Source organism: Microcaecilia unicolor, chromosome 1, assembly GCF_901765095.1.
Source record: "Microcaecilia unicolor chromosome 1, aMicUni1.1, whole genome shotgun sequence".
Lineage (NCBI taxonomy): Eukaryota > Metazoa > Chordata > Amphibia > Gymnophiona > Siphonopidae > Microcaecilia > Microcaecilia unicolor.
Window position 1 is genome coordinate 571,350,407 of NC_044031.1, and position 19,585 is coordinate 571,369,991.

At 50.3% G+C, this 19,585-nt stretch overlaps 1 protein-coding gene and 1 long non-coding RNA gene across 4 annotated transcripts in view; one reads left to right on the forward strand and one right to left on the reverse strand.

Moving 5' to 3' along the window:
- The window catches only part of RAD21 (RAD21 cohesin complex component), a 182,513-nt gene that overhangs the window by 45,854 nt on the left and 117,074 nt on the right, over positions 1–19,585 (reverse strand). For 2 of the 3 annotated variants that reach the window (XM_030218270.1, XM_030218278.1), the window contains one exon: positions 10,146–10,289. In XM_030218270.1, coding sequence (XP_030074130.1) covers positions 10,146–10,289 — 144 coding nt within the window. The remainder of the gene's footprint in view (positions 1–10,145; positions 10,290–19,585) is intronic. The other variant, XM_030218287.1, reaches the window with a different exon arrangement.
- Positions 5,611–19,418, forward strand: LOC115479953. Its single transcript, XR_003943771.1, has 3 exons — positions 5,611–5,652; positions 7,098–7,103; positions 19,352–19,418. It is a non-coding gene; the product is annotated as an uncharacterized LOC115479953 (long non-coding RNA).

Below are 19,585 nucleotides of genomic sequence, written 5' to 3' on the forward strand. Positions count from 1 at the left end.
CATGGTGGGTTGCTGCTAGTCAGCATCTGCACTGGGCTCTTTCAGATGACATCACCCCACATGTGAGAATACAACGGCCTGCTGGTCCTTGGCGAACTGGCCATCCCTAACCAGCTAGGTTAGAGGCTGGTCATGGGCGGAGTTAGAGCAGAGAAGCAACAGCCAGTCAACAGTGATATTCAGTCCGTGAACCAGCTAGGTAAGTGCATAAAGTTAGGACAGCAAAACAGCTGTCCTAACTTTATGCACCAAGTTAACGAGGTATTGATCTGAATATCAGCCGGTGTCCAGGTCAGCAGACATACCTGGACAGCAAGCAGCTTACCACTACACGCTGAATATTGACCCCTCCTGTGTCACAATTCGCCCTAACTTCTTGCCTCCCCACATATGCTCTTCCTCCCTTTCTAACACCTTCATCCCTTCCCTCTCCATCTCTTCTTCCACCTCTTCCATCCAGATGGGGCCTCACCAACAACTTATACAAGAACATCAACACCCCCTTTCTTCTGCTGTTATTCCTCTCTATATGTAGCCTAGAATCCTCCTAGCTATAGTCACCACCTTGTCTAAAATGCGTGGGATAAACATAAAGGAATTCTGTTCAGAAGGAATGGATCCTCAGAAGCTTAATGGAGATTGGGTGGCAGCACCGGTGGTTGGGAGGCGGGGCTAGTACTGCGCAGACTTCTACAGTCTGTGTCCTGAAAATGGTAGATACAAATCAAGGTCAGGTATACATATAAAGTAGCGCATATGAGTTTATCTTGGGCAGACTGGATAGACCGTACAGGTCTTTATCTGCCGTCATTTACTATGTCTTTTTCTGCCATCACCTACTATGTTGTCACAGTGTCTGAGGATCTGAAGGCAATGAAACAATCATTCCAAGGTCCCTCTCCCTGTCTGTGCATATAAGCTTCTTACCTCCTAGCACAAACAGCCCCCTTGGATTTCTACTCCCCAAATGTATCACTCTGCACTTCTTTGCATTAAATTTTAACTGCCAAATATTAGACTATTCTTCTAACTTTTGCAGATCCCTTTTCATGGCCACTCCCTTCTGAGGCATCCGTGTTGCAAATCGGCAAACCTTACCTGCTAACTCTTCGGCAATGTTGCTCACAAATATGCTGAACAGAATTGTCCCAGCATTGTTCCATGTGGCATACCACTACTCACCTTTCCTTCCTCTGAGTGAATTCCATTAACCACCACTCTCTGGTGTCTGTCAACCAGCTTCTAATCCAGTTCATCACTTTGGATCCTAACTTCAACCTGTTGCGTTTATCCAAGCCTCCTATGATGCAGATATCCAAGTAAATTACATCTAGCGCATGTCCTCGATTCAATTCTCCGGTTGCCCAGTCAAAGAATTCAATCAGATTCATTTTGCATGATTTACCTTTGGTAAAACCATGTTGTCTCAGATCTTGTAACCCACTGGATTCCTTTCCTTCAGCACGGCTTCTTTACTTTTCCAGTGACACAAGAAAGTCTTACTGGCCTATAGTTTACCACTTTTTCTATGTCACCACATCTGTTCTATTCCAAGTGGAGTGGATCAGGGAAATGTGAACTGGTTGTTTACTCTTTCAAAAGAATAAGGGACGAACCCGTAAAGCGAAGATACTTACCTGTAGCAGGTATTCTCCGAGGACAGCAGCCTTATTATTCTCACAAGTGGGTCTACAATCCATGTCAGCCCGGGAACTGGCATGATATATAGCAAAAAAAAGTTGCTAAGAGTCTTCTGTTGCACATACCACGCCCCACTGCGCATGTGAAGTGCCATCCTGCGCGTCACGCAACCGCACTCATCAGTTTAATTCAACAGCATAAGAAAAAAGTAGAAAGAAATAACTCCAAGGGGAGGTGGGTGGGATTGTGAGAATAATAAGACTGCTGTCCTCGGAGAAAGCGAAGATACTTACCTGTAGCAGTTATTCTTCAAGGACAGCAGGCTGATCATTAAGTGGATCGACGATCAGCATCGGCCCGGGAACCGGCATAATGCATACAAAAAAAGAAAAAGTTCTGCTAGAGCAGGGGTAGGCAACTCCGGTCCTCGAAAGCCAGAGGCAGGTAAGGTTTTCAGGATATCCACAATGAATATGCAGGAGATAGATTTGCAAGCACTGCCTCCATGGTATGCAAATCTATCTCCTGCATATTCATTGTGGATATCCTGAAAACCTGACATGCCTGCGGCTCTCGAGGACCGGAGTTGCCTACCCCCATGCTAGAGCCTTCTGGCACGCGTGCCGCGCTGCACAGTTCATGTGTGGAGTACCTTCCCTCCCATTGAGCTTCTCAAAAGCATAAACACAAGAAAAGAAACAACTCCAAGGGAAGGTGGGTGGGATTGTGAGAATAATCAGTCTGCTGCCTTGGAGAATACCTGCTACAGGTAAGTATCTTCTCTTTCTCAGAGGACAAGCAGACTGTATCCTTCTCACAAGTGGGGAATCCCTAGCATCAGGCTCCCCAAAACATCAAACGCTGGTCAATTGGGCCTCACGACGACAAGGACATAACATAGATTAACCTGAAACTATACACTAACAGAGTGCAGCCTGGAACAGAACAAAATGGGCCTAGGTGGGTGGAGTTGGATTCTAAACCTCAGATTCTGCAACACTGATTGCCCAAACCAACTGTCGCGTCGGGTATTTTGCTCAAGGCAGTAATGAGATGTGAATGTGTGGACTGAAGACCACGTCGCAGCTTTGCAAATCTCTTTGATGGAGGCTGACTTCAAGTGGGCTACCAACGCAGCCATGGCTCTGACATTATGAGCCATCACATGACCCTCAAAAGTCAGCCCAGCTTGGGCATAAGTGAAGGAAATGCAATCTGCTAGCCAATTGGAGATTGTGTATTTTCCAATGGCGACTCCCCTCCTGTTGGGATCGAAAGAAACAACTGGGTGAACTGTCTGAAGGGCTTCGTCCGCTCCAGGTAAAAGGCCAGTGCTCTCTTGCAGTCCAAGGTTTGCAAAAAATGTTGGCAAGACAACTAACTGGTTCAGATGGAACTCAGACACCACCTTTGGCAGGAACTTAGGATGCGTGCGAAGGACTACTCTGTTGTGATGAAACTTGGTATAAGGTGCATGCACTACTAAGGCCTGAAGCTCACTAACCCTACGAGCTGAAGTAACAGCCACCAAAGAAAATGACCTTCCAGGTCAAGTACTTCAGATGGCAGGAATTCAGTGGCTTAAAAGGAGTTTTCATCAGCTGGGTGAGAACGACATTGAGATCCCATGACACTGGTGGAGGTTTGACAGGGGGCTTTGGCAAAATCAAACCTCTCATGAAGTAAACAAGTAAAGGCTGTCCAGAGATAGGCTTGCCTTCTACAAGTTGATAAGCACTAATTGCTCTAAGGTGAAGCTTTACGGAGTTGATCTTGAGACCAGACTCTGATAAGTGCAGAAGGTATTCAAGTAGGGTTTGTGTCAGACAAAAAAGGGGATCTATGGCCTTGCTGTCACACCAGACGGCAAACCTCCTCCATTTAAAAGAGTAACACCTGATGAGATCCAAGATGGCGACTGAGTAGGGCCCACGGGAGGAACACTCTCTCCTTGAACTAACAAATTTACCTTTTTCCTGTTGAAGCATGCCGAAGAGAAAAGGTAAGCCTAAGGGACCTCCCCTCCCGAGGCTACAACCTTTCTCTTCTGGTCAGCCTTCCATTGCTGCGTATATGGTGTCCACTCCGACGGGTGAATCCTTAGCCACGACAGGGAAGAGTCCCGGCTTGGAGGGCGATACTGTATTTTTTGTCTATTAGATTGTAAGCTCTTTGAGCAGGGACTGTCTTTCTTCTATGTTTGTGCAGCGCTGCGTACGCCTTGTAGTGCTATAGAAATGCTAAATAGTAGTAGTAGTACTACTTCGCTCAGCCTGCCTGGTCCAGCAACCCCCCCACCTCCACAACTCGACGGTGTCGGAGTTCCGAGTGCGGAAAGCAACGACTCGAAGGGGCGGCAGACCCCATTGAGGGAAGTGGCGTCAGCTTCTATCGAGGTGGCGGGGAATAGTTCACCAACCATGGTGGGAGGAGAAACGCTAGCGGAGGGGAGCCGGATTGCTGACTCCGGAGAGGAAACCGCTGCAAACCATGGTAATACAGCCACTGGTGAAACCCCAAGAGATAACGCTGGAGTCTATATGGTCAGCGCTTGAGGCCATGCATAAGGTCTGTACTGTGTTTATTTCTGCCTCATTGAATAATACAACGCAAGTAAAAGAAATAAAGGATAATTTTGAAAATATTTCCTCAAAACACAAAACTTTGGAAGGGGACCTGGCTAAAATATGGGAGCAACAATCACAGATGTGAGGAGACCGATTGATATATTAAAGAAAAATTGAAAACCTGGAAAACTCTGTGAGGAATTTAAATCTTCTTTTTTAAAATTTCCTCAGACAAACTATATTTCCGCTACAGAGATGTTTAATAAATTCTTGAAAGAGATATTTAAATACCCAGAACAATCTCTTCCTCCGTTGCAAAAAATATATTACCTTGGAGATAAAAAGAAGTCACAATTAGTCTCATCACAAGGAGTTGTAGATCAACAAGAGGTTTCTTCAGAGACATTGGATTTATCAGGATTTTTAGAGCAATCCAGAGAAGAAGTTAAAACCCGAGCAACTGCAATTATTACATTTGTGTTTTTGCAGGATAAAGAATCATTGCTCCGTTTATACTTTTAAAATATTCGACCCGAGTTTTTGGGAAGTTTTAATCTTTCCAGATATCTCCCGTTGGACACAACAAAGGAGGAATAAATTTTTGGAAGACAAAGAACCCTGACGATTAAAGCTTCCTTTCAGCTGAGATTCCCCTGTAAACGTTTGGTTTTCTTTAAAGATAATAGATATATATTCTATGAGCCAGAACAGTTGTGTGCCTTTTTAGATATGCAGGACACCAAGAAAGACTGACCGATAGAATTTGCTGGATAGCTTTAGATATAGGATAACCACCTACTCATATTTCTTTATTTACGATATTGTGTTAAGTTTCAACTTCCTTTGATGAAACCTTGGATCTCTCCTTTTTGTGGACTATTGTAATCCAATATTTTTCTTTTTATAAATAGGATACCTTTTATATTTCTATAATGTTGTAGAATTATCTAATATTGGAATATCTGTCAAAGATGTATATCTTTGTATATAATGAAAATTAATAAAGAAATTTAACAATAAAAGAGTAACACCTCTTAGTGGAATCTTTCCTGGAAGTCAGCAAGACCCGGGAGACATCCTCAGAAAGACCCAATGAAGTGAATTCTAGGCTTTCAACATACAGATCGTGAGAGCCAGACACTGGAGGTTGGGATGTAGAAGCGACCCCTCGTTCTGAGTGATGAGGGTTTGGAAACACTCCAATCTCCAGGGTTCTTCGGAGGACAATTCTAGAAGAAGGAGGAACCAAATCTGATGCGGCCAGTAAAGCGCGATCAGGATCATGGTTGTGTGGATTTGCTTGAATTTCAACAAATGTTTTCCCATAGAGGTATCGGAAGATATGCATACAGAAGGCCTGTCCCCCAATGAAGAAGGAAGGCATCCAACGCTAGTCTGTTGCGGGCCTGAAGCCTGGAACAGAACTGAGGGACTTTGTGATTGAGTTGAGTGGCGAAAAGATCCACCGTGGGGGTGCCCCATGCTAGTGTTCAGAGAACACTAGTGAGGTTGCATAACCCTGCTCAATCTGTCGGCCAGGTTGTTGTTTATGCCTGCCAAATACGTGGCTTGGAGAAACATGCTGAAACGGCATGCCCAAAGCCACATCTGGATGGCTTCCTGACATAGAGGGTGAGATCTGGTGCTCCCCTGCTTGTTGGTGTAATACATCGCAGCATGATTGTCTGTTTGAACTAAAATAATTCGGTTGGATAGCCAATCTTGGAAAGTCTTTAGAGCGCTCCAGATCGCTCGGAGCTCTAGAAGGTTGATCTGAAGGCCCATCTCCAGGAGGGACCAGGCTCCTTGAGTGTGGAGACCATCTACATGAGCTCCCCACCCCAAGAGTGATGCATCCATCGTTAGCACTTTTTGTGGCTGAGGAATTTGAAATGGAAGTCCCAAGGTCAGATTGGACCGAATTGTCAACCACTGAAGAGAGTGTACTAGCTCGGGGGACATTCGGATGACATCTTCTAGACTCCCCGTGGATTGACACCACTGAGAAGTCAGGGTCCATTGAGCAGATCTCATGTGAAGATGTGCCATGGGTGTAACATACACTGTGGAAGCCCTGTGGCCCAACAACCTCAACATCTGCCAAGCTGTGACCTGCTGCGATGTCCAAACCTTGGAAGCGAGGGACAGAAGGTTGTCCGCACGCACCTCCGGAAGACAGGCTCGAACAGCTCGTATGTTGAGAAGGGATCCTATGAATTCCAATTGTTGGACAGGATGAAGATGGGACTTGGGGTAGTTTATTATGAACCTTAGCAGCTCAAGCACTTGAATAGTCTTCCACATGGACTCTTGAGCACCTTCATCCGAGGTGCTCTTCACCAGCCAATCGTCGAGATAAAGGAACACATGCACTCCCAGCCTGCATAGCGATGCTGCAACTACTGCTAGACATTTGGTAAATACCCTGGGAGCTGAAGCGATGCTAAAAGGCAGTATGCGGTACTGAAAATGATGTGTTTCCAGCCGAAATAGAAGAAAATTCCTGTGGGCTGGAACTATCAGGATGTGGGTATATGTATCCTTTAAGTCCAGAGAGCATAGCCAATCGTTCTCCTGAATCATGGGAAGAAGGGTGCACAGGGAAACCATCCTGAACTTTTCTCGGACCAGAAATTTGATCAGGGCTCTTAGGTATAGGATGGAACTCATCCCTCCTATCTTTTTCTGCACAAGCAAGTACCTGCAATAGAATCCCTTCCCTTCTTTGCCTGGTGGAACGGGTTTGACCGCATGGGCCTTTAAAAGGGCGGAGAGAGTTCTTTGCAAGTACCTGCTTGTACTGAGCGCTTAACGAATAAGCTCTCAGTGGGCAATTTGAATATCAAATTGAGAGTGTATCCTAACTGAACTATTTGAAGAACCCACCAGTCGGAGGTTATGAGAGGCCACCTTTGGTGAAAACTTTTAACTTTCCCCCAACCGGTAAGTCGCACAGTACGGACACTTATGGCGGCTATGCTCTGCTGGAGCCAGTCAAAAGCTTGTCCCTTGCTTTTTCTGGGGAGCAGCAGGGGCTTTGGGTGCAAGCTGTTGATGAGAACGAGCGCGCTGGGGCTGAGCCTGAGAAGGCTGGCGAGCCGCAGAAAGTGTACCTACGCCTAGAGTAGGAATAGGGAGCACTTCGTGACTCACCAAAATACCTCCTAGATGAGGAGGTGTTTGCAGAAGACGTCCAGCAGGAGAGAGAAGACATAGCATCAGTGTGCTTCTTGATCTGGTCCACCAGCTCATCAACCTTCTCTCCAAAAAAGATTATCCCTCCAGCAAGGGGCATCCATCATTCTCTGCTGGACCGAATGGTCCAGGTCAGAAACATGCAGCCATGACAGTCTGTGCATCGCTATACCCTGGGCACAGATTTCGGATGCCATATCAAAAATGTCATAGGTGCTCCTGGCCAAGAACTTACAACACACCTGCTGTTGCTTGACCAGCTGGCAAAAAGGCTCAGCCTGCTCTGGAGGGAGCGTGTCGACCAAACTAGACAGCTGCCTCACCGAGTTCCCCAAGTAGACGCTCGTGAAGAGTAGGTAGGATTGAATACAGGTGATGAGCATAGTGGCCTGATGCATGTTCCTCCCAAAAGAGTCCAAGGTTCTAGCTTCTCTACCTGGGGGAGCTGAGGAATAGTCCCTAGTACTCTTTGCTCTTTTGAGAGTGGCATCCACCATCATAGAATTGTGGGGTAACTGAAACCTTGCCAACCCATGTTCCCCGTGGATCCGATACTGGGTATCACATTTTTGGGGGGCCCACAGGGACAGAGAGGATGCCCAGTTCCACACGAGGACTGTCTTCAGTACCCTGTGTAGAGGAGCTGTCACTGCCTCCTTAGGTGGAGAGGTATAGTCCAGGACCTCGAGCATCTTAGCCCTGGGCTCATTCTCCACTTCTACGGGAAATGGGATAGCCTCAGCCATCTTCCATACAAAAGAGGTGAATGAGAGGCTCTCAGGTGGAGATAGCCGTCTCTCAGGTGGAAGGGAAGGGACAGAAGGGATCCCATAGGACTCATTAGAGGAAAAGTACCTGGGATCCTCCTTGGTATCCGGACAGCACTTAAACATAGTAAACATAGTAGATGACAGCAGAAAAAGACCTGCACGATCCATCCAGTCTGCCCAAGAAGATAAATTCAGATGTGCTACTTTTTTTTATTTGTACTGTCCTCTCCAGTGCACAGACCGTATAAGTCTGGCCAGCCCTATCCCCGCCTCCCAACCACCAGCTCTGGCACAGACCCTATAAGTCTGCCCAGCACTATCCCCGCCTCCCAACTACCAGTCCCACCTCCCACCAACAGCTCTGGCACAGACCGTATAAGTCTGCCCAGCACTAGTCCTGCCTCCCAACCACCAGCCCTAACACAGACCGTATAAGTCTGCCCAGCACTAGCCCCGCCTCCCAACCACCAGCTCTGCCATCCATTCTAGGCTAAGCTCCTGAGGATCCCTTCCTTCTGCACAGGATTCCTTTATGTTTATCCCACTCATGTTTGAATTCCGTTACCGTTTTCATCTCCACCACGTCCCGCGGGACATCCCTCAGGGATGACCGAGACCAGGCCCACCTCGAGAACGGCATTGAGGCTTCAACTCCGGCAAAGCTTCCTTAACTGACGTTGAAGGAGAACTGGCCTGGGTGGAATCGACACCAGAACCACAAGCGGCACCAGCGTTAGAGGCCGCACCGCGGGCTGGGGGCCAGGCGGGCCCACAGCGGAAGGCATGGTAGGTGCAGGCAGCCCCGATGCACATCGCAGCATCAAACCCTCCAAGAACTCTGGAAGCAAGGTCTGGAGTTGCTCGTAGAGAGCTGCCATCGGTAAAGGCTGAGGAGCCGGTGTGGGCTCAGGTTGCCGAATCATCTGGGGTGCGGGAGCAGGATCTCGGCTGCTAGGAGACACATGCGTCGGCACCTCTTGAATGGAGGGGGAGCGCTCCTCCTGGCGCAGACACTTCTCGGGTGCTGGATTCCTCAATATCCCGGAGCTCCTGTACCGTGTGTTGAAGGAGATCGGTGTCGGTGCTTCCTTCATCCGATGCACCTCACCCTACACTCCTCGGTGCCGATGACGAATCCTCATGTCGCCTCAGTGTGGGGCCTGACAAAGGCTGGTCCTGGGGAGCCTGTACAGCAGGAAGTCTTGAGGCAGGTGGAGACCCACTCGACGCCTCATTGCTCCCAGTGTCTCTGGGCCTTGCAGCAGCCGTCCCTACCTTGACTACCGATGTCAATGCCTCCCCTTGATGCCGAAGGACTGAACAGAGCTCCAAAAAGTTTCTCTCTCTGAGCCTCTCAGGAAATTTGCGCCCTTTTCTTCATACGAAGACAAAGGACATAATTTGCTGGGCTACGGTTGGGCCCAAGGCACTGTTTACACCAAGAATACGTATCAGTACCCGAGATGGTCCAGTTGCACCGAGTACAACATTTGTAACCACTGGGAGTATTCGATGACATGAAAGGGAAGACAGCTTTGGCTAAATTAAAAGGCCCAATTGTGCATAAGAAAAAAATAAAGGCACAAAAATGGGGAAACCCCGACTGAGCAAAGCTAAATGCGGACTGCGGCAAAAAAATAAAGAAAACAGACATGGGGAAACCAACTAAAGAGGATAAGGGTTTAAAAACATTTTTTTTGGAGAAATAAAATAATTAAATGAAAAAAAATCGAAAAACAACCATATGGCACAGAAAAAAGGCTCTTTCCGGGGGTCATAAAGGAGTTACTGAAGGAACCGCTGCTCCTCATGCGGAGAAAAAACAACTGAGTTTTCTTAACTTGCATCAGAGAATCAGATACTCAGCCAACAATGTAGAATTAGAAAAGCTTTTAGCACAAGACTACAAACAAAACCAGATGTTAAGTTTAATCATGTTTTATAAAATCCATGGCATAAATATGGTCCTTACCTCCTCTTCCTCTTCTTCCTCCTTCTCTTTTTCCTTTTCTTTTTCTGTCATGAGATCCAATTCTGGTATCAGCTGATTGATATTCTGAGGCTCCTCTAGTGGAAGCTCTATTGGTGGTATTGCCATCTGCTGCTCTGGTTGCTGCTTTATTGAATGGAAAAATAAAAGCAAAAACAGGTCAACTCTGTTAACACTGAACTTAATGCCATAAATATCATTAAGTAAAATAATGCATATACTAAGTCTTCAATTACTTTATGTCCCTAGAGATTAATCTGACAATCCTATAGTTTTAAAAAGTGATTAGTGCATTACATAAAAAGGAAAACATACTTATGTTATGATTTATCCATCTATCTGATGTGCTACAAGTAAAGACTTGTGAGCAAATGGCTAAATCCATAAAATGTGTTAAGCCCTGTTCACTCTCCAAACTGTCTCCCTTCCTGATTGTTCCTCCACCATGGACAGGAGAAGGGGAGGTGCTCAATACCGTATCTATGCCCTCTGTTGCATAAAACAGGTCTTGTAGGATGAGCTGCAAGACCATGGTAATTTGCATGGCTCACACTGCAAGATAGTGAATGATACATACCTGTAGCAGGTGTTCTCCGAGGACAGCAGGCTGATTGTTCTCACGACTGGGTGACGTCCGCGGCAGCCCCCACCAACCGGAAGAAGTTTCGCGGGCGGTCCGCACGCAGGGCACGCCCACCGCGCATGCGTGGCCGTCTTCCCGCCCGTGCGCGACCGCTCCCGCCAGTTGAATGACAAGCAAAAAGATGAAACGCAACTCCAAAGGGGAGGAGGGAGGGTAGGTGAGAACAATCAGCCTGCTGTCCTCGGAGAACACCTGCTACAGGTATGTATCATTCACTTTCTCCGAGGACAAGCAGGCTGCTTGTTCTCACGACTGGGGTATCCCTAGCTCTCAGGCTCACTCAAAACAAGAACCCAGGTCAATGGAACCTCGCAACGGCGAGGGCATAACAGAAATTGACCTACGAAGAGCAACTAACTGAGAGTGCAGCCTGACCAGAATAAATTTGGGTCCTGGAGGGTGGAGTTGGATTTAAACCCCAAACAGATTCTGCAGCACCGACTGCCCGAACCGACTGTCGCGTCGGGTATCCTGCTGGAGGCAGTAATGTGATGTGAATGTGTGGACAGATCACCACATCGCAGCCTTGCAGTCTCTTCAATAGTGGCTGACTTCAAGTGGGCCACTGACGCTGCCATGGCTCTAACACTATGAGCCGTGACATGACCCTCAACAGCCAGCCCAGCCTGGGCGTAAGTGAAGGAAATGCAATCTGCTAGCCAATTGGAGATGGTGCGTTTCCCGACAGCGACCCCTAGCCTGTTAGGGTCGAAAGAAACAAACAATTGGGCGGACTGTCTGTGGGGCTGTGTCCGCTCCAAGTAGAAGGCCAATGCTCTCTTGCAGTCCAATGTGTGCAACTGACGTTCAGCAGGGCGGGTATGCGGCCTGGGGAAGAATGTTGGCAAGACAATTGACTGGTTAAGATGGAACTCCGACACCACCTTCGGCAGGAACTTTGGGTGGGTGCGGAGCACTACTCTGTTGTGATGAAATTTGGTATATGGAGCGTGAGCTACTAGGGCATGAAGCTCACTGACTCTACGAGCTGAAGTAACTGCCACCAAGAAAATGACCTTCCAGGTCAAGTACTTCAGATGGCAGGTATTCAGTGGCTCAAAAGGAGGTTTCATCAGCTGGGTGAGGACGACGTTGAGATCCCATGACACTGTAGGAGGCTTGATAGGGGGCTTTGACAAAAGCAAGCCTCTCATGAATCGGACGACTAAGGGCTCTCCAGAGATGGCTTTACCTTCCACACGATAATGGTAAGCACTAATCGCACTAAGGTGATTCCTTACTGAGTTGGTCTTGAGGCCAGACTCTGATAAGTGCAGAAGGTATTCAAGCAGGTTCTGTGCAGGGCAAGAACGAGGTTCTAGGGCCTTGCTCTCACACCAAACGACAAACCTCCTCCACTTGAAAAAGTAACTCTTTTTAGTGGAATCCTTCCTAGAGGCAAGCAAGACACGGGAGACACCCTCAGACAGACCCAACGCAGTGAAGTCTACGTCCTCAACATCCAGGCCGTGAGAGCCAGGGACTGAAGGTTGGGGTGCAGCAACGCTCCGTCGTTCTGCGAGATGAGAGTCGGAAAACACTCCAATCTCCACGGTTCTTCTGAGGACAACTCCAGAAGAAGAGGGAACCAGATCTGACGGGGCCAAAAGGGCGCTATCAGAATCATGGTGCCGTGGTCTTGCTTGAGCTTCAGTAAGGTCTTCCCCACCAAAGGTATGGGAGGATAAGCATACAGGAGGCCGGTCCCCCAATGGAGGAGAAAGGCATCCGACGCTAGCCTGCCGTGTGCCTGTAGTCTGGAACAGAACAGAGGCAGCTTGTGGTTGGTCTGAGAGACGAAAAGGTCCACCAAGGGGGTGCCCCACTCTCGGAAGATCTTGCGTACCACACTGGAATGAAGCGACCACTCGTGCGGTTGCATGACTCTGCTCAGTCTGTCGGCCAGACTGTTGTTTACACCTGCCAGGTATGTGGCTTGGAGGAGCATGCCGAACTGGCAAGCCCAACGCCACATCCCGACGGCTTCCTGACACAAGGGGCGAGATCCGGTGCCCCCCTGCTTGTTGGTGTAATACATTGCAACCTGATTGTCTGTCCTAATTTGGATAATTTGGTAGGACAGCCGATCTCTGAAAGCCTTCAGTGCGTTCCAGATCGCTCGGAGCTCCAGGAGGTTGATCTGCAGATCCTTTTCCTGGAGGGACCACAGACCCTGGGTGTGAAGCCCATCGACATGAGCTCCCCACCCCAGGCGAGATGCATCCGTCGTCAGCACTTTCGTGGGCTGCGGAATTTGGAATGGACGTCCCAGGGTCAAATTGGTCCGGATGGTCCACCAGAGCAGTGAAGTGCGGCAGCTGGTGAAGAGGCGGATGACATCTTCTAGATTCCCGGTGGCCTGAAACCACTGGGAAGCTAGGGTCCATTGAGCAGATCTCATGTGAAGACGAGCCATGGGAGTCACATGAACTGTGGAGGCCATATGACCCAGAAGTCTCAACATCTGCCGAGCTGTGACCTGCTGAGACGCTCTGGTCTGCGAAGCCAGGGACAGGAGGTTGTTGGCCCTCGCTTCGGGAAGGAAGGCCCGAGCCGTCTGGGTATTCAGCAGAGCTCCTATGAATTCCAGAGACTGTGTTGGCTGGAGATGGGACTTTGGGTAATTTATCACAAACCCCAGCAGCTCCAGAAGTTGAATAGTGCACTGCATAGACCGGAGGGCTCCTGCCTCCGAGGTGCTCTTGACCAGCCAATCGTCGAGATATGGGAACACGTGCACTCCCAGCTTGCGTAGATACGCCGCTACCACCACGAGGCACTTTGTAAACACTCGTGGGGCAGAGGCGAGCCCAAAGGGCAGCACACAATACTGAAAGTGCCGTGCGCCCAGGCGGAATCTGAGATACTGTCTGTGAGCTGGCAGTATCGGGATGTGAGTGTATGCGTCCTTTAAATCCAGGGAACATAGCCAATCGTTTTTCTGAATCATTGGCAGAAGGGTGCCCAAGGAAAGCATCCTGAACTTTTCTTTGACCAGGAATTTGTTCAGGCCTCTCAGGTCTAGGATGGGACGCATCCCCCCTGTTTTCTTTTCCACAAGGAAGTACCTGGAATAGAATCCCTGCCCTTCTTGCCCGGGTGGTACGGGCTTGACCGCATTGGCGCTGAGAAGGGCGGAGAGTTCCTCTGCAAGTACCTTCTTGTGATGGGAGCTGAAGGATTGAGCTCCCGGAGGACAATTTGGTGGCAGGGAGGCCAAATTCAGGGCGTATCCGCACCGCACTATTTGGAGAACCCACTGGTCGGAGGTTATGAGAGGCCACCTTTGGTGAAAAAATTTTAACCTCCCTCCGACCGGCAGATCGTCCGGTACGGACACTTTGAGGGCGGCTATGTTCCCGTGGATCCAGTCAAAAGCCCGTCCCCGGCTTTTGCTGTGGAGGCGCAGGGGGCTGCTTAGGCGCACGCTGTTGACGAGAACGAGCGCGCTGGGGCTGTCCCTGTGCCTGACGAGGCCTTCGGGCCGGCTGGGTGTACCTACGCTTTGCAAAAGAATAGGGCACAGCCTGCCGGGCCCGGGAAAAACGCCCACCTGCTGAGGTGGATGCTGAAGGCGCCCGGTGGGAGAGCTTGTCGAGGGCGGTTTCCCGCTGATGCAGTTGGTCCACCAGCTGCTCGACCTTCTCACCAAAAATATTATCCCCCCGGCAAGGGACGTCGGCCAGTCTCTGCTGGATTCGGTTGTCCAGGTCAGAGGCACGCAACCATGAGAGCCTGCGCATCACTATACCTTGGGCCGCAGCACGAGATGCCACGTCACAGGTGTCATAGATACCCATGGACAGGAACTTTCTGCACGCCTTCAGCTGCCTGACCACCTCCTGATAAGGCCTGGACTGCTCCGGCGGGAGCTTATCAACCAGGTCCGCCAGTTGCTTCACATTGTTCCGCATGTGGATACTCGTATAGAGCTGGTACGACTGGATGCGGGTCACGAGCATGGAGGATTGGTAGGCCTTCCTCCCAAACGAGTCCAGAGTGCGAGACTCCCGCCCCGGGGGCGCCGAGGCGGTATCCCTCGAACTCCGTGCCCTCTTGAGAGCAGAATCCACGACCGCCGAGTCATGGGGCAATTGGGGCCGCATTAACTCTGGGTCCGAGTGGATTCTGTACTGGGACTCTGCTTTCTTGGGAATGATGGGATTAGATAGCGGTCTCATCCAGTTCCGAAGCAGTGTCTCTTTGAGGACATTGTGCAACGGCACCGTGGAGGACTCTCTAGGTGGTGATGGATAGTCGAGGACCTCGAGCATCTCAGCCCTCGGCTCATCCACAGAGACCACGGGGAAGGGAATGCAAATAGACATATCCCTTACAAAGGAGGCAAAGGAGAGGCTCTCAGGAGGCGAGAGCTTCCTCTTTGGTGAAGGCGTGGGGTCCGAGGGAAGACCCGCAGACTCCTCTGAGGAGAAATATCTGGGGTCTTCCTCTTCCCCCCACGAGGCCTCTTCCTCGGTATCGGACATAAGCTCATGTAGCTGAGTCCTTAACCGGGCCCGGCTCGACGTCGAGGCACCGAGGCCTCAGTGTCGTCGAGCGGTGGACTCCCGCGCTGGCGGGGACGAAGCTCCCTCCATCGACGGGGACTCCACCTGCGTGGCGGTCGAGACCAGCGCCGCAAGCGGCGGCGGTGTCGACGGCCTCGGCACCGGGCTAGAGCTCGCCGGTGCCACAGTCAACGGCGCCGGGGGTGCCTGGCGCATCAGCCCTTCCAGGATCCCCGGAAGGATGGCTCGGAGGTACTCGTCCAGGCCCGCTGCCGGGAAGGGCGGGGGGGCCGGTAGAGGTGTCGGTGCCGGAAGCTGCTCGGGTCCAGGAGACTGCACTGAAGTGCTGGGACCCTGACGCGTCGGTACCTCCACTACCGAAGAGAATCTCTCCTCTCGACGCGGACGCTTCGGCGTCGACTCCTCGCCGGTACCGAGCGCCGGGTGCATCGAAGGTGACCGATGACGGTGCTTCTTGGATTTCTTGCGGTGCCCGTCATCGGTGCCAGGTGGAATGGAGGAGGAGGAGGTCGATCCCCCTCGGTCTCGAGGAACCGGGTCAGACAGGGTTCGGTCCCGAGGGCCATGGGCCGAGGGAGTGACCGGGGCCGATTGCCCACGCGGCCTCTCACCCCTACCCTCACCGGAGGACCGGCGGGCCGACGGGACCTGTGCTCCTGGGGTCGATGCCATCGGTGCCGATTTCTTGGGCCTCGATACCGGTACCGAAGAACCGGCCGTCGATACTGTTGCCGTCGAGGTCGACGTCGAGGGGCCGGCGCAAGTTCCAAAAAGACGATCCCGCAGAACTTGCCTCGCAACCTGAGTCCGTTTCCGGAGACCAAGACACAAAGAACACGACTTGATATTGTGCTCCGGCCCGAGGCACTGGAGGCACCAAGCGTGGGTGTCGGTCTGCGAGATCGGCCGGCCGCACCGACCACACTTCTTAAATCCACTCGGGACCTTCGAGGACATCGACGGAAAAATCGCGTCGGCGAAGTTAAAGTCGTCGATGGTGGTGGTAAATCACACCTTGAAAAATAATCGACTGCGCGGCCACAAGGCCGCAACGCGACGCCCTCGCTAGAAAACGAGGGAAAATAAAGCGCGTGCTCTCTTTTTTTTTTTAAAGGAAAAAAAGGAAAACTGGAGCGCGCGGCAACAGAAACAAAAAATAAACGAATTCGCGAAGAACGCGACGGTTTTCCGGGGCTGACTAAGAGAGAGCGGCAGTCGCACGACTCTCTCCAGGCGCGGAAAAGAAAGGACTGGCGGGAGCGGTCGCGCACGGGCGGGAAGACGGCCGCGCATGCGCGGTGGGCGTGCCCTGCGTGCGGACCGCCCGCGAAACTTCTTCCGGTTGGTGGGGGCTGCCGCGGACGTCACCCAGTCGTGAGAACAAGCAGCCTGCTTGTCCTCGGAGAACAACTCTATACACCATAGAAAGTTGACACAAAGTTAACCGTAACTCCTTCTGGTGGTTGGGGTGGGCAGAATGGAAGAGCAAAAGCACATAAGGAAAGTGGAGGGTATTCATGGAAAGCCAGGGATATAAAGATAGTGTGAGAAAAGGGAAGAGGGAGTAGAAAGCTGTCAATGAGGGGAGGGAAAGGTTATGAAAAAACCGGAGCAGTGATAGTAATGACGACAAGTATGAGAAAGTAGGTGGGACGCAAGGGCTGGGGATAGAGAATGGGTCCTCAACCCAGTCTTTAGGAAATCCCCAGCCAATTAGCTTTTCAGAATATTTTAAATTAATAAGCGTGAACTGGATTTGCACGTACTACTTCTACTGTATGACTATGCATCACATCCTGAAAATCTGACTGGCTGGGTGTCTCTCAAGGACTGAGTTGAGAATCTCTGTAAAACAGAGTAGTGCAAAATTTAATACAGATATTTCATAAAATACACAGGTTGTCAAACAATTTTAGACATGACTGGTAGATTTTCTTAAAAATGGGGCAATGTGCAGAAAAGCGACGATACTTACCTGTAGCAGGTATTCTCCGAGGACAGCAGGCTGATTGTTCTCACTGATGGGTCGGCGTCCACGGCGGCCCAGGAACGGAGGATTTTTCCAGCAAAAATCAAAGAAGCTTTAAGCTTCCGGAGCGGGAGGGACTCGCACCGCGCATGTGCGGCAATCTTCCCACCCGCATCCGTTCCCGCCTCAGTTATATCAAAAAGCAAATAAAGAACAACAACTCCAAAGGGGAGGTGGGCGGGTTGGTGAGAACAATCAGCCTGCTGTCCTTGGAGAATACCTGCTACAGGCAAGTATCTTCGCTTTCTCCGAGGACAAGCAGGCTGCTTGTTCTCACTGATAGGGTATCCCTAGCCCCCAGCCTCACTCAAAACAACAAAAGAAGGTCAACTGGGCCTCGCAACAGCGAGGACATAACAAAGATTGACCTACGAAGAAACATCTGCGAGTGCAGCCTGGAACAGAATAAAATTGGGCCTGGGGGTGTGTGGGGTGGAGTTGGATTCTAAACCCCGAACAGATTCTGCAGCACCGACTGCCCAAACCAAGTGTCGCGTCGGGTATCCAGTTGGAGGCAGAAGTGAGATGTGAATGTGTGGATTGATGACCATGTCGCAGACTTGCAAATCTGTGGCGTGGAGGAGTAGCCTAGTGGTTAATGCAGCGGACTTTGGTCCTGGGGAACTGGGATCGATTCCCACTGCAGCTCCTTGTGACTCTGGGTAAAGTCACTTAACCCTCCGTCGCCCCAGATAAACCGCTTTGGATGTGGTTGCAAAAACTGTAGAAAAACGGTATATCAAGTCCCATTTCCCTTCCCTTTTTTTCAATTTTTCAATTCTATAGTGGCTGACTTCAAGTGAGCCACCGACGCTGCCATGGCTCTAACACTATGAGCTGTGACATGACCCTCAAGAGTCAGCCCAGCTTGGGCATAAGTGAAGGAAATGCAATCTGCTAGCCAATTGGAAATAGTGCGTTTCCCGACAGCAACTCCCCTTCTGTTGGGATCGAAACAAACAAACATTTGGGCGGACTGTCTGAAGGGGCTTGTCCGCTCCACATAGAAGGCCAATGCTCTCTTGCAGTCCAATGTGTGCAACTGACATTCAGCAGGGCGGGTATGAGGACGGGGAAAAATGTTGGCAAGACAATGACTGATTCAGATGGAACTCCGACACCACCTTCGGCAAGAACTTATTATGATGAAATTTAGTATAGGGAGCATGGGCTACCAAGGCTTGCAGCTCACTGACTCTACAAGCTGAAGTAACAGCCACCAAGAAAACGACCTTCCAGGTCAAGTACTTCAGATGGCAGGAATCCAGTGCCTCAAAAGGAGGTTTCATCAGCTGGGTGAGAACGACGTTGAGATCCCATGACACTGGTGGAGGTTTGACTAGGGGCTTTGACAAAAGCAAACCTCTTATGAAGCGAACAACTAAAGGCTGTCCAGAGATAGGCTTATCTTCTACCGGTTGATGATAAGCACTAATCGTACTAAGGTGAACTCTTACGGAGTTGGTCTTAAGACCAGACTCTGACAAGTGTAGAAGGTACTCAAGCAGGGTCTGTGTAGGACAAGAGAGAGGATCTAGGGCCTTGCTGTCACACCAGACGGCAAACCTCCTTCACTTAAAAGAGTAACACCTCTTCATGGAATCTTTCCTGGAAGCAAGCAAGACTCGGGGGACACCCTCAGAAAGATCCAAGGAGGCGAATTCTACGCTCTCAACATCCAGGCCGTGAGGGCCAGAGACTGGAGAAGCACCCCTCGTTCTGAGGGTTGGAAAATCCAATCTCCACGGTTCTTCAGAGGACAACTCCAGAAGAAGAGGGAACCAGATCTGACGTGGCCAAAAAGGAGCAATCAGAATCATGGTTCCGCAATCTTGCTTGAGTTTCAGGAAAGTCTTCCCCACCAGAGGTATGGGAGGATATGCATACAGAAGGCCCTTCCCCCAATGCAGGAGAAAGGCATCTGATGCTAGTCTGTCGTGGGCCTGAAACCTGGTACAGAACTGAGGGACCTTATGATTGAACTGAGTGGCAAAAAGATCCACCGAGAGGGTGCCCCATTCTCGGAAGATCTTGCGTACAATGCCCATGTTGAGCGACCACTCATGAGGTTGCCTTATCTTGCTCAACCTGTCGGCAAGACTGTTGTTTACACCTGCCAGATAAGTGGCTTGGAGAAACATGCCGTGACGGCGAGCCCAAAGCCACATCTGGACGGCTTCCCGACACAGGGGGCAAGATCCGGTGTCCCCCTACTTGTTGA